Here is a 16037-nt window from a genome sequence, read left to right as displayed (position 1 = left end):
CCTCATACTACTTGAAGTCCAACAATGATTTTGGATAGTCACCTTTATGAGTTTTAAGAAAAGTCAGAAGACACGTCCCTAACATCTCTTGAAATGCTGCTTTCACAATTAAGACTGTAAAAATTTTAGAATAGGAGTTGTACAATTTTACCTCATTGCTCAAAAGATTAAATATGCACTCATACATGGCTTAACAATGGGAATGTATTATTAGAAATGTGTCATTAGGCACTTTCATCCCTGAGCAAAACATCATTGAGTACTGACTGACACATACTGACACAAACTAAGTTGGTTATCAAGTTACTAGGGGACAAAATGAATCCACTGTTGCATACATATAGCTTGTTGTTGCATGACTGTATCTATTAAGACTACATGTAACTATCAGTCAATTTTTCTAGAAAGTTTTGCTGAACTTGACCCCTTTGGCAATATAAAAATATCACTTCAACGAGTGTCTAAAATAAGTCATCTCTTCAACAGTCACATTGCTTTCCCCATGAGCAAGGCTATATATTTTGTGCTAGAAGGCATACAAGGGAAAAACATTCCTAGTACATTATAAAGCTATAAATGATTTATAATAATGTAGGACCTGGCCAAAAAAAAATAGAGAACAGAGATGTATTTTAAATCCTAAATGGAAACAATGATAGGGAAAGAAGTATGACTTCAAATGCACCAACACATTAGAAAACACAATCTTAAATCACTGCAACCTAGTGGACCCTGGCAGTAACTTACCTCTAGCTGATGTAGCAGAGCTTTTCCTTTTTTATTTATTTCTACCATCAGTGTGAAGATAGCAACTTTAATATCCTGTTCCACCTGCTTTTGATTTTGATTTACTTCAATTATTCTGAAAATTAAGTGAAAGGGGGAAAACATCTAAACTTTAATACAGATTTGTAAAACACTGTTTTAACTTGACATTTTGTCAAAATTAGATCAAAATGTTTTTAGCCCTAAAAAGCTTTGTTTCTGAATTCTTCTATTTAAACTGACTATCTTGAAGACAAGACAGGAGAAATAATTCTTCTCAAAGACACAGCCATTCAACTTAGTCCTAAAATCAAATAAATAATGTTGGAAGACTCTGAACACATTTTAAGAAAATATGGTTTGAGAAGATTATGATGACACTCAGGAAAATTAATAATTTGCTTTAAAGGATTGGGTGGGGACAGTAGACCAAAACTAAGATTTATAAATGAGGAAAGTGTAAATGTGATCTTATAGCATCTGAACTACTAAAGTTTTCATTAAAACTAAGTAGAACAACAAAGACAGTAAGTAGTGGTGTGTTTCATTTAATAACACATTTACCTTGAAATAAGCAGCAACACAACTATGTTTTATCAAACAAGCTCTCTTTCTTTGATTAGAGAAAATTGGGAATTCCATTTCATGGTGATGAAATGAATCAGAAAAAGCATAAAGCTCCATGCTTGAATGTTTTATAAAAGTAGGAAAGGACAATAGGGCATGTGCACAATGTTATGAGATTAAACAAAAAGCCTTATTTCTCCTGCTGCTTCTTCCATGGCTACTTTCTAAAATTTATGAACAGTAGAGATTTCATTCTCTGTTGGAAATTGGGTAAGATCATTATCTGATTCCTGTACTAATACAGGTTTAAGAAAACTAGGAAGAATTAACAAATATCCAATCTCTTAAAAATTCATTTAAATCTTCATGATGGTAGAATGGATGAATAAAGGAAAAAGCAGTGCTTGTTTGCAAATATCTGTATACATGAACATGATTTAGAAGCAACATTTCTCAGCACAGTACTTTTAATCTTACTATAAACAGGTAGGCTACAAAGAAATACAAGTGGGCTCAGCTATTACTCAGAGATAGAGGGCTCAGCTATTACTCAGAGATAGAGAGCTTGCCCAAATAGGGCTGTTGTTTCCATTTCTAGTGCTCTTTTCCACCCTCAAAAAGAAGCAATTAGCATCTGATGAATAGGTTCTTTAAATTTTTATCACAGTTCAGAAACCCAATTGCATAAACTACACAAAAAAGCAAATAAACAAGTCTGAAGAACCTACACCATCTAATTGTGAGAATTACCACATAAGCTACAATGATCTTTGGAGTGGGGGTATTGGCCAAAGGAAAAACACGACAGAATATATGCAGTGTCTAGAAATAACAAATAACTTACAAGGTGAACATATTTTTCTTTTTTTTCAAATTTTTATTATCAAACTGATGTACAGAGAGGTTACAGTTTCATACGTTAGGCATTGGATACATTTCTTGTGTGAACATATTTTTCTATGAAGGTACGAAGGCAACCCAATACATAAGCCATCTTTCCAAAAAATCATACGGGAAAGAATATCTATCTGTATGTTTTTTAAAAAACAAACACACACCTTGAACCACGGCCTATACCATAGTGGTAGAGTCAAGAGAGTTTCTTTCATTAAGTGTATACATCTTTGTTTTCAAATTATAATTTCTACTTTTTTGCCACTAGATGGGAGAAATGACTGCAATTATCTCTCACCTGTTTAACAAATGTTTACCACAAGGTTTCAATTGCTCAGAATCAAAAATTTTAAAGCCCATTTATTATCTGTTTGAAAAATCACATTATTCTGGTTGGAATATGGTAAAGGAAATAATATTTGGTTAATTCTAGGTATTACATGAAAGAGTATTTTTTAAAAACAAGAATGTTAACAAGCTAGTTAAAAACTAAAAAGTAACCACTCAAGTTAAGCTGTATGACACTTATGTAAAAATCACAGTACTGGGATAGCAATAGAAGGTTAATTCCTATTTAACAATCTCTTTTAAGGAAGTCAATTTAGAGAATTTCCTGAAATATTCTCAAGTGCACCACTAGGATGGACACAATTTTCCCAGTGAACCTAACTTATAGTTCCTTCCACATCTCCTTTTTAGGTTATTTCTGCTAGACATTTCTTGACCTACTTAGGCAGGGGCATGTTATTTTTGTATGCAAAACAACAAAGAAAAAGGATGTACCATTGTGTGTGTGTGTGCGTGTGTGTGTGTGTGTGTGCGTGTGTGTGTGTGTGCGCGCGCACCCTGAAGGACTAAAAAAATGAGCTTTAGACAACTTTCCTCCATTGCTGAATTCTGAAATGTGAGTTTGGGGACAGTTGCTTTTCTTTTTTTGGGGGAAAAGGCATAGCAAGTAGTAACTACCAACTGTTTATGCCTTCTATCACATAAAGAATAACAGGTATGCGAAATAGTGTGGCAATTCCGATCTCTAGTGTTCTAAACATTCCACTTCTTTCCTGGTAGCCCAGGGCAAACATTTGAAATTTGAGGAAACCTTAAAAGCAATTAGCATATGATGAAGTGTTAAAATATTCTACCACACTGACAAAAAATGGTTCATTTTGTCTTTAAACCTTGATGTTCCTTTAAAATTAGAGAACACCAGATCATTATAAAAACTTAGCAGATAAATGAATCATTACTGTAGTTCACTGTCACTTTAGTTTTTAAATTTCAAGGCTAAAAACATGCTTTTCAACACAAAAGTTTCTAAAAAAAAAAAGTCTTACTACCATGTATTGTTAGAGACATCTGATTACTACATACTTAATGAAGAGTCAAGAAAAATACTCTGTTCTGAAAGTAAATACATTTATATTAATAGCATAAATGTACATTTACCTGCTTTGGATCTGATTTCCTGTATATTTAATGTACTTTGTTTTTTCCATCAGTTTGGTGATCAGTGTATCTATTATCACTTTCTGATTCTGAAAAGCTTCTTCTATAAACTGATATCTGAAGAAAGCAAATAAGCAAATTATTTTACACAAATATCTATATAAAAACAAGGGTAAGAAAAATGATTAAGACAACAGAACCATAAAATAATCTTTAAGAATTACTTATGTAATAATATAAGTATAATGAACTATATAATACATATATACTATATATAATATATGTCATAGTAGGCAGACTTTTCTCTCTCACAAATTATTCCTTTAGGAATAATAATGGACACTCTTGAAATTATTTCCTAAGTTTAGGTTTACTCATAGTTTTAGAGGCTTAGATAGCTTAACTTGACAGACCTGTCAAAAAATAATTGAAGATATATTAGCTTTATTTTATTAAGTATTTGTAATTTCATAATTAGTAAATTTTAAAGTCAATTTTAAGCAATAGATAACCATGTCCTACAAACCACAAACATATGGCTTTAGATAAATGGGAGCTTGTGGAAGAGTCAAAATTCCTGCTTTAGGTAATACTACCCTCAGATTGTACAGTACTTACAAAATGCACTGACTTGGAAGTGAAGGCAATCTGGCAAGCTATGTAAGATGGCACAGGAGAAGCCCTAAACATGACAGGCAATAATGTCCAAGACCTTATGAAGAGCTTTGAGTTTTTCCATAAAACAAGTAACACCATTTCTAAATTAATACTTTTTTTTTTTTGGCCAGTGCTGGGGACTGGACTCAGGGCCTGAGCATGGTCCCTGGCTTCTTTTTGCTCAAGGCTAACACTCTACCACTTGAGCCACAGCGCCACTTCTGGCCATTTTCTGTATATGTGGTGCTAGGGAAATGAACCCAGGGATTCATGTATCTGTGGCAAGCACTCTTGCCACTAGGCCATATTCCCAGCCCCTAAATTAATACATTTTATAAATGTGATTGTAAATGTACAAGTGCAAATGAGCACTATAAATACATCTGCCAATTTAAAAAAAAGACAATTCTATTGGATTTCTTTTGTACATAACCAAATTACACTGTTAATATGGCCTTAGACAACTCAACATTTGATTTTTGCTTTGATATCTTAGTAAATACATTAATTATATGGTCCAGTACTTCCATTTAAGATAGTATAAAAGAAACAATTAAAATGGTCATTCTTATGTTGCTCCAAAGATCAATGTAAAAACTCCATATTACATTACTAGTTATGATGTTCTCAAGTTCTTTTTATAATCTTCATTAGGCTTAGGAAATTTCCTCTGGTTTCTCATTCATTAGGATTGTGTATTTAATTTCTGGTGAATGTTTCTTTGCCTCTATTGACAGTGTCATGTAATCTTTAATAAGACATTATTATTATTGTTATTATTTTGCTAGTCATGGGGCTTGAACTCAGGGCCTGGGTCCTGGTCCTGAGTTTTTGTGCTCAAGGCTAGTGTCTCTATCACTTTGAGCCACAGCTCTACTGTGTTTTTTTGGTGGCTAATTGAAGAGAAGTGCCTCTCATACTTTCTTGCCCAGGCTGGCATCAAACAGTGATCCTCAGATCTCAGCCTCCTGACTAACTAGGATTATAAGCATGAGCCACCAAAATGTATTATTTTGAATATGCATGACTGATACATGGAACAATGAATGCAATTATTCTAAGGCAACAAAGAGTTTATTTAACAAAGAGAAAGTAAAGACCATTCAAGAGAATGAGCAGCAGGACTCAAAAGCCTGTTGTCCAGGATTGTCTTACTGGTAGCCATTTCTCCCCTACTTCAGGGAAACAGGCAAGACCCTGCCCTAGGCAGTAGTCACAAGATAGTGGGCTGGCCTTGCTGAGGCCTCTCCCCCCGCCCCTCCCACCAGCATTGAAATAGTAAATGAACTCTGCATTCTCAACATAAGGCCCATTTGGTGGTGGTGGTTCAACATGACAGTAACTTTGGACTTGGTTTCTCATTTCTTAGAATTTATACAGCCTTTCAAGGACGGAACTAGGTTGTAATTTTCTACTTCGATTCTCTCTTGGTTTTTGGTATGAAGATTATGACTGGCTTCATAAAACAAGTTAAAGATAACTCATTTTCTCACTGTTAGTTCAGTGTTATTTTCATAATATTTTATATATCCATTAGTGAAGTCATGAGGCTACACAGTTTTTTACATGAGTTTTAAAGTATGGATTTACATTATAGGACTATGTCTATTTTACTTTACATTAGCTTCAGGAAACCTGTATTTTCTAACAATTTTTCCATTTCACTTAAAATCCTTCAAGTAGGGGCTGGGGATATAGCCTAGTGGCAAGAGTGCCTGCCTCCGATACACGAGGCCCTAGGTTCGATTCCCCAGCACCACATATACAGAAAACGGCCAGAAGTGGCGCTGTGGCTCAAGTGGCAGAGTGCTAGCCTTGAGCGGGAAGAAGCCAGGGACAGTGCTCAGGCCCTGAGTCCAAGGCCCAGGACTGGCCAAAAAAAAAAAATCCTTCAAGTAACTGACATATTCATTTAAAAGATATAAATTTTGGGGCTGGTATGTAGAGTGCATGTTCAGCGGCCTTGGGTTTGGTCTTTTAATACCTGAAGTAGATTCTTAGGGAATGCCTTAAGGGAGGAGTCCCTTTCATATTCTGGTCCCATTCCAATCCTAATTTGATATTAGCTCTAAAATTCCTTACATATGATTTCTGGACTTTTGTCCACTCCACTCTTGTTGCTATGATTGGCCCAATTATCTGGTCTGCCATGACTGGGAACATAGATCATTCCAAGTAATAATATATATGTGTATATAATATATACCAGTATATATTATATATTAATATGCATATAATATCTATTAATTAATATAGATCCTATTATCTCTATCACCATTTGCTAAGTAAAAGGCCTGTGGAGGTCAGATGTCAAGCATGCTTTGGTCAAAAGAAAGATGCTGAGACCTGTGCTCCTTGTGTTCTAGCAGCTGACAGTCCCGACAGGTCAGTTTGTCACATGTCTCACAGTAAAGCTTCAACTGCTCCTTTTTATGATAAGGACAAAACACTGGTCGCTGACTGGTTACACCAACTGCCTCTGCAGAAACAATGGGAGGCAAAAAGAAGAAAATGTAACTGTATAATAAATAATTATTTGTTGAATTCACTGATGTAAAAGAATAAAAGAACTACAACGTTTCATCTATATTGTTAACTACCATTAAGTATTATATTTTCAGCATTTCATTAAAAAAGATAACAGATTTTTTATTTCTAAGGTATAAAAATTCAAATTCATTCAAAGAATATAGTTGAAAGATCTTTAATGGAATTAATGTCTTGTGAAGATAGTCCTGGTAAGGTACAAATGAACTAGATATTTCCTATCATAAATGTGAAAAGAAAAAATTTAAAAATAGCTAATAAAAATGTGTAAGGGTGGTAGTTTACTCATTTTTCCTGTTTTCATAAAAATTCTAACAGGATAGAAATAATATTTGTGTTCACTTTTAAACAATAGTTACCTATGTGACTTGTCACTAGGTTCCCCAGTACAGGATAAAACTGAGAAATGCTTATGATGTTTACTAGACAAATAAGGATATAAACTATAATGACTGATTGTATAGTAAGTACCAATAATTTCATGAAAACTTAAAAGTAAAATCCAAACATTTCAGAAATAATTCCATTTTCAGAGATAACTATCCTAATAACCTAGTATGTGTTCCTCTGGTTGTCACTGTGTACATGTAGTATATACAGTACAGTGTTCTGTTTTGTGAAATACAAAATGGCACTGCACATTCTTTGGTATGATGCTTTTCTTATTTAACTCTACTTAGATACCTGTCTGTTAACACATTCATCTATCTCATTCTTATTTATTCAATTTTTCAGAGACAGTCTCAGTATATAGCTAGAATAGCCTGCAAGAAGTTATCTTCTAACCTCAGCCTCCTGATCATTCTTAAGGTATATAATGGGCCATCAAATAAGCAAAGCATCTACTAGTAAACAATGCTTTTTTATTTTTATTTTTGGTCATGGGGCTTGAACACAGGGCCTGGATGCTGTCCCTGAGGTCTTTTGCTCAGGGCTAGCACTCTACTACTTTGAGCCACAGTGACACTTCCAGTTTTTGAGTGGTTATGTGGAAATAAGAGTCTCATCAGGACTTTTCCCTTTAACGTGAGCCACTTGGCAGCTGGCCTATGCTTTTTTAATGAGACAAATATCTAGTGGCAAAGTTATTAGGTCATAGAGAAACAAACTAAGTAATATTCTAAAAACCCTATAGGCAAAGACACATACATGCATATACACGCACACGAAACCTAGAAACAGACTTCACTGTTTAAGGTACATTAACAACTCAAACTGGAAGATGCTTCTAGCATCAGACATTTGTATTCCTTTTAAGAATTATCTGCTTTCACAACCTCTGTCATTTTTCTGTCCAATCTTTTTGTCCAATCCTGTCTTAATGACTTGTATACACATTTGCCAAGTTGCCAGGTTTCTAGGAATATTTTTCCAAGTTGGAATGATTTAGTACATGTTTTCCAAATAGTATTTTATGGCTTTAACTTCTGAGAAATAGTTCAAGAAAGGGTCTTTCCTACTTATAAAATGTTTACTTTTTTCGTCCTCATAGGTCTACTTTTATAGTTTCCTTTTAAGTCTTTGATTTATCTAAATTTTTTTCAGATGGTTTTTAATCTTCATATAAATACCAGCAACAAATATAGTTAACATTCATATTTTTGGATCATAATACAAACTATAAAGTTTAAGGTAAAAATTAACAAAGCTCAAGCAGTGGTAAATTCATTCTCTGACCTCCTGAATCAAACCAGTCAGCAAATTATTCTTAGTATTTAATATATATCAGGATCCTTTACAAAACTATCAAAGTAGAAAAGCAAAAAGAAAAAAATTGTCTCTATTAACTTGCTCATAAATGCAGAATATTTTCAAAACAACAGTAACAAAGAAATCATAATTCCATCTTTAAACACTTACTCTAAGTTAGAAAAGGAAAAGAAGTATGTGTCACAACTAAGTTAATAACAACTTTAAAATAAAATAAAACTAAGGTAACCTAAGAGAAATGTAAGCTTAATGAATTAAAAAGCATAAAAAATATAAATCAGAACCTATCACCTAACCAATTCAGAATGGAAAAGGGAAAAGTGCCTAAAATTCAGAATGAAAAAAGAATAACAATAAAATTGGCAACTGCTATAACTTCAAAATAAGGCATCTACTGATCAAGAATACGCTTGCTGGATCAATGGGATTCATTCATTACAGCTCAATGGACTACTAGGAGTCAGGCCAGGTTGGAGCAAGTAGGTCTCTGGGGCATGCCTTTCAAAGATATCTTGTTCCTTCTCCTTTCTCTTGTTTCTATCTGCTACGCGGCTACCAGAGGAGAGGAACTTTGCCCTTCCACCTTTGCTACTATGTTCTGCCTAACCAGGTTCTTGGACTGAAACCTACCTCCTAATCAGCCAAAAAAAAAACCCTTTCCTTCTTTAAATTGTTCCTCTTTTATATATGTCAAGTGATAAAAGGCAAAGTTTAAATGTAGGTAAGACTAAGTATAGAAGCCCAGCGATGCAAAAATGGATCCCTGTTAATAATCTGAGTATCTTCACAGCTCCCTGCACCCTTCTTTTCTTTTCTTTTCTTTTTTTTTTTTTTTTTTTTTTTTTTTGGCCAGTCCTGGGCCTTGGACTCAGGGCCTGAGCACTGTTCCTGGCTTCTTCCCGCTCAAGGCTAGCACTCTGCCACCTGAGCCACAGCGCCCCATCTGGCCGTTTTCTATATATGTGGTGCTGGGGAATCGAACCGAGAGCTTCATGTGTAGGAGGCAAGCACTCTTGCCACTAGGCCATATTCCCAGCACCCCCTGCGTCCTTGATGATGTTCCTGCCATCTGGACTTTGGACATGTATCTTTGGTTTGTTCTGGACTACCTAGTTCGTGCCTGCTGTCCAGGAATAACCATTTATAGTATCTCTTTATATAAACAGGAAATGTTATCTACTTTTAGACTACCTTTATATATTGAAGAATTTGGATCTGGATTCATTGTTGCTTTCCTGCTTCTCCTAAGTTTTATCATACTGGAAGACTCAGGAGTTCAATGAATTACTATACTTCATTTTAGATACATACTCCACACCCTAGAACTTCCATTGTCCATAACTGCTCTGTTTATATAACAAGTACAACATCCCACTCTAGAAGCTTCTACTTTCAATTCTTGTTCATGACTCTTAAAACCACACCAGTATCTCTAGTTCCTATTAACTAATACTTTTGGCATCCTACCAACCAATTGCTCTCTACATCCCATTCAGTTAAAATGCCAAAAGACTTAAACATGCACCATTACATGCATCTTATATGCTAGTGAATTTCTCTAAAACCTGTTTAGGCAAACCCCAACTCTACATATGTCCAGTTCTTCTCTGTACTCAAAACCAGTCCAGAGGCTACCAGCAAATCTTCCTTAGCTGTAGCTCTTTCAACTGGCCTTATTTTGGCTTCAACCGAAATCCCCAAACCTTAGGCTAGTGCTCCTCTTTCATGTATTCAAACGGAACTTCCTAGGTCAAATTATAATTACCTATTTACTTCCAGACTTCATTATATTATTAACTTTTTCAGAATACAAAAAAAATGTTTTACTCACATTTTCATTTTTAATATTTAACAATATTCCTAGGCATAAATATACTGGTTGACTCTAATAAATATTAGTAAATACAACATTAATTAAAAGTAAAGTAATGAGCTGGGTATCAGTGGCCCAAGACTATATCTTAGCTTATCAGGAGGCTGAGATCAAGAGACCGAGGTTCAAAGCCAGCCTGGGCAGGAAGGGTTGTGAGACTCCTATCTCCAATAAACTACCAAAAAGGCCAGAAGTGGAGCTCTGGCTCAAGTTGTAGTATGTTAGCCTTGAACACAACAAAAGCTCATGGATAGTACCTGGGCCCTGAGGTCGAGCCCATCATCTCCCTCCTCCCCTCTCCAAAAACAAGCAACAACAAAAAATGGCAAGCACTAATGGCTCATACCAGTAATCCTAGCTATTGAACATGAGATATGAGGATTATGAGCAGGAAAATCCATGAGGCCCTCATTTCCACCCACCCAAAAGTTGGAAGTGGAGATATGGCTCAAGTGATAGAGTGTAGTCTTGAGCACGCTCAGGGCCAGTGCCCACGCTCTGAGTTCAAGACCTAGGACCAGCAGACAGAGATAGACAGACACACAGAGACACACACAGACACACATACACGAAATGCTGAGAGGAATATGAAGCCAAACATAAAAAGTAATGGTGGTAGGTGTGAAACATTATGAATGAAATTAACACCAACAAAATGTACACTTAAAATTTTAAGATGAGGGCCTGGGAATGTGGCCTAGCGGTAGAATGCTTGCCTGGCATGCAAAAAGCCTTGGGTTCAATTCCTCAGCACCACATAAACAGAAAAGCTGGAAGTGGTGCTGTGGCTCAAGTGGCAGAGTGCTAGCCTTGAGCAAAAAGAAGCCAGGGACAGTGCTCAGGCCCTGAGTCCAAGCCCCAGGACTGGCAAAAAATAAAAATAAAAAAAATTTAAGACCAATTTTACATCGCATTTGTTTTGCCAATATTAAGAAATATATGGCCAGATGCTGGTGGTTCATGCCTGTAATCCTAGCTACTCAAGAAGCTGAGATCTGCCAACTGTAGTTCAAGAAGTCCCCATGAGACTCAGCTCCAATTAACCACCAGAAAATGGAAAGTGGAACTGTGGCTCAAAGGGGGTATAGACTGCTAACCTTGAGCAAGAGCTCAGGGACAGTACCCAGGCCCTGGGTTCACGCCCCATGACAGGAGAAAAAGAAAGAAAGAAAGAAACATACGTATTAAGTAAACTTTACATATAATAGTACATATCATATTAAAAACCCAGAAAACACCATCACATAAAGAAGCAAGAGCTCCTTTGGTTATCCATGTAGTAGGCAGATACCACAAAGTTCATATATATATATATGAACACTAGAAGGGTTATAAAATGTTTGCATCCATTCCTTCTCACTTTCAACAAGGAGAAAATAAAATTTAAAGGTAATTTTTTTCATTTGCTGTACATTCATACCAAATTAAGACATTTATAGTAGCAGGAAGGTTGGGAATGTGAATGCAAGGCAGGGTTCTATATCTAACTCATGGTACTCAAATTCCAATTATAAATACTCATCTTTTGTATATACAAGAGTATATTTAATGCTTGTAAGTATATCAAGTTATTAATAGAGAAAATAGAAAATACAGTGGGAGAGATAAAGGGGGAGAAAAGGGAGGAACTGATGGATTACCTGGAGATACTTCCTCTTTCTGTCTGACCGTGTGGTCTTTGGTGAACTTCACTCTCTGATGGGCTCTAATGCAAGTCTTGCAGAGCCACTCAACACACTCTACACAAAACCCATTAGCTTCAGCATTGTCCTCACAGCTTGTACACACCTAGTGAGGAAAGGAATTTGTCAACTCAGATCGCTGAGAAAAGTGAAAAGCTGGTCAACACCATAGTCAGATCTAAATGACATGCTAATTATGCCGGACTCAATTCCTTCTTACCAGCCTTGGGAAGTTTAAATTGAAATTAAGTGTCAAATTATATGTATAGAAAATGGAGTAATATGCACAGGTAAGAATTACATTTTCATGTTACTTCAATCTACTAAATATTCCAGGCCCAGGGCTAAGTGCTGAGAACACAAAAAGCAGAGGAAAGCAAGCAGTCTCTGTCCTTATGCCTACAGCCCCGTACATGGAGAACAGGCTCCAATCCCAGTTCCCCTACCAACTAGCCTGGTGGTCTCCGGCAGGTTTGAGTACTCATCTTTAAAATGAGGGTAATAACTCAGATTTTTACTGAGCAGTTATAAAGATCAAAAGGGTAGGCATATAGTATTGTAATAATCACACTAATATGTAACTATTGAGAGGAAAGGAAATGTATGTGTGCACAAAAGTTGTATGAGGACATTAGATAAATGTACATAATGGGAATAGAAAGCAGGGAAAGCTGGAAGAGGCATCACCCAGTGAAAAGCTCTTCCTAAAAGATCCTATCAGTTGAATCTACAACTATTGGATAAAGTACTTTCTAGAAACAGTTGAGAATAATACAAACAACAAACTGCAGGCAAGGAGAGTGTGACAGGTTGAAAGAACTGGGAGAAAGTTAAGTATGATTAATGTGCAGCAAATCAGGGGGAGACTGGCAAGAGAAGGAGCTGTGGCAAGACAGGCAAGTTGCCTGACAATGCTGGCCTTCCTCTAAAGAGAGCTATGGAAAACTTTTAGGCACAACAGCACTGAAATGTGAAGCACGCATTAGATAAGGACAAGTATTTCTAGAAAATGTTTTTCAGTGGCTTCCATGAGGGTTGGTAGAAGGGGAGGTAAGAAAAGATTGGGTGTGAGGAAAATTTGGCTGGGATGATGCATTTGGTATGGGAGGTGCAGAGAGCCCATGTATTTCTAGTTTGTAAGCCAGGCAGATGGTGGCATCATTCTAAGTATAGATAGATAGTTCTCATTTATTTACCCTTCTAGGGTAAAAAAAAAAAAAAAAAAACAACACACACACACACACACACACACACACACACACACACACACACACACTCTTCCCCATGCAGAGGTTGCTGGATTACAGATATATGGATTAACATTTCCAGGAACTGAACTCTTCCTTTCCTTAGCTCTTATCCCCTTAAACTTTGCTGACACTGTTTGATACCTCTGACCTGTGCTTTTTGGCAATCACTTTGGTTCTTGACACCTGTCAATCCTAGTTCCCCTCAGTACCCCTCTGGTTCCCTTCCTCTGAATCTAGATTTCTTATTTCTGGGGACTATTTTTCATGTGCCTCTTTAGCATCAACTCTCACCCAGTTAAGGGAATGTTTATTTACATATCTCAAGAGAGAGCTCTAGTACAAGAAATGATTTAAAAGACAAATAGGAGCAAAGAGATAAAAAGGGATGATTTGCTGGGCACTGGTGGCTCACATCTGTCTGCAATCCTAGATACTCAGGAGGCTGAGTTCTGAAGACAAGTTCAAAGCCAGACTGGACAGAAGGTCCTTGAGGCTCTGTGGGTCAAGCAGTAGACCACAAGGCACAAATAAAAAAAGTTTAAGGACAGTGCCCAGGCCCTGAGTTCAAGCTCTAGAACCAGCACACACAAAAAAGGGGGGGTGAGGGAACTTTCAGCTAAACCAAGGTTGGAATGACCTGCCTTTCCTTAAGCATGTGAGTGAACACCTAGTGTTTTTGCTTGACTTCCAGAAACAAGGCCAGAATCAATTCTTCATATTCATATCTTTAGATACATAAAAAGATTGGGCCCAGAGAGGAGAGTTAAATCCTTCAGATTACAAAAAGGAAGTCTGTGAATATACCCTGCTTTATGATTCGGTCTTGCAAAGTCCATGTGTATTTTATATGTAGTTATATATAGTTTTAAGACTTTAAGTCCTTAAACATCAAAACTAAGATGAAACAAATAAAGCTAGCTACCAAGTAGGTATCTTCACCACACACAAAAAGATATTACAGTAACTTTAAAATATGATGACTTGATCGATTATCTTCTGGTATACATGTAGTAGTTGCTGTCTTTCTTGATTTCTTGTTTTGATTCATCCACTATATAATTTCCCCTTAGCTCAAACTCTACTCTTCTACACAGTCAGATTTCGTAAGCCACATGTGTGCAGTATATGCTGGTTTCACTTTATTTATTTTGGTTGGTTGTGAGGCTTGAACTCAGGGCCTGGGCCCTGTCCCTGAGCTCTTCAGCTCAAGGCTAGCACTCTACCAACTTGAACCACAGTGCCACTTCCAGTTTTCTGGTGGTTAACTGGAGAAAAGAGTCTCAAGGACTTCCCTTCCTGGGCTGGCTTTGAACTGTTCTCCTCAGATCTCAGCCTTTTGAGTAGCTAGGATTACAGGCATGACCCACCCATGCCAGGCTCGTTTCACTTTAGATTCTAACAACAGGTCGTGCAGGAAGGAGGTGAAGTGCAAGAAAGAACTTCTATGAGTACTGCTCTAGACAAGGCTGTTCCAGCCCAACTGGAGCACTTCCTTCCTACAGAAATAGTTCTGGTCTGGGCATCCAAATTCTAGCACCAGCCAATGGCACTTCCTCCTTAGAGGTTTGTGTTCAAATTCCGTATGACTATTCCTTTAACTTTTTAAGTTAAGTTTCTTTATCCTCCTGAGGCGTTGGGGATGGAACTCTGGGCCTTCCAATGTTAGAACAAATTCTCTATCACTGAACTACATATATACCCTTAGTTCATACCCCCCCCCCTTTTTTTTTTCCTGGGTGGGGATGGAAGGGTCAGTATTGGGGTTTGAACTCAAGAGTCTCTACCACTAGACTACACCTTCAGGCCTTTTTGCTTTATTTTTTAGATAGAGATCTATTTTCTTGCTGACGTCAGCTTCAGGCCTCTGCCTTCAGGCCTTCTGCTTCCCAATCAGCTGGCACTGAGGTCTGTGCCACCATGCTTGGGCCCTAATTTTTATTTAAAAAATTTTGCCAGTCCTGGGCTTGAACTCAGGGTCTTAGCACTGTCTGTGAACTTGTTGTTTAGTACCACTTCCAGCCTTTTCTGTTTATGTGGTACTGAGGACTCAAACCCAGGACTTCATGCGTGCTAAGCAAGCACTCTACCCCTAAGCCACAGTCCCAGTCTCTAATTTTTAATAATACCAAATTTTTGCCCATATTTCTTCGGTTGCCTCCCAATGTTGCCAATTCTGACTTTTTTATTTTTTATTTTGTCACTCGTGGGGCTTGAACTCTGGGCCTGGGTGCTGTGCCTGAGCTCTTCAGCTCAAGGCTAGAGCTCTACCATTTGAGCCACAGTGCTACTTTCCCAATGTTGCTAATTCTGATACTTTAAGAATTCTTTATTTTTTCAGAAAACATCTGAGGATTTTAATGACTTAAAGGATTGCCAATTGCATTAAAAACTAACATAACATACAATGTATAATGTGTGATTTTTTTGTTGTTGTTGTTGGGAGAATAATTATTGCCAGTGTAGTGAAGAACTAAGATTTTCATGCTGGGTGCTGATGGTCCATGCCTGTAATCCTAGCTACTCAGGAGGCTAAGATCTGAGTGTCATGGTTTGAAGCAAGCCCGGCAGGAAAGTCTGTGCAACTCTTATGGACAATAAGCTCAGAAAAAGCCAAAAGTGGTGCTGTGGCTTAAGGACAGCACTTGA

General features: G+C 36.9%; 1 protein-coding gene across 5 annotated transcripts in view; it reads right to left on the bottom strand.

The window, feature by feature from the left end:
• The window catches only part of Trim24 (tripartite motif containing 24), an 86805-nt gene that overhangs the window by 32652 nt on the left and 38116 nt on the right, over positions 1-16037 (bottom strand). For all 5 annotated transcript variants that reach the window (XM_048340288.1, XM_048340289.1, XM_048340290.1 and 2 more), the window contains exons 3-6: positions 12100-12247; positions 6676-6808; positions 3673-3789; positions 748-862 (exon numbers count right to left, since the gene is read on the bottom strand). In XM_048340288.1, coding sequence (XP_048196245.1) covers positions 748-862; positions 3673-3789; positions 6676-6808; positions 12100-12247 — 513 coding nt within the window. The remainder of the gene's footprint in view (positions 1-747; positions 863-3672; positions 3790-6675; positions 6809-12099; positions 12248-16037) is intronic.

The sequence above is a fragment of the Perognathus longimembris genome, chromosome 2 (assembly GCF_023159225.1).
Source record: "Perognathus longimembris pacificus isolate PPM17 chromosome 2, ASM2315922v1, whole genome shotgun sequence".
Taxonomy (NCBI): Eukaryota; Metazoa; Chordata; class Mammalia; order Rodentia; family Heteromyidae; genus Perognathus; species Perognathus longimembris.
The sequence above is the reverse complement of the archived record's forward strand: the minus strand, read 5'-3'. Positions and strand labels throughout refer to the sequence as shown.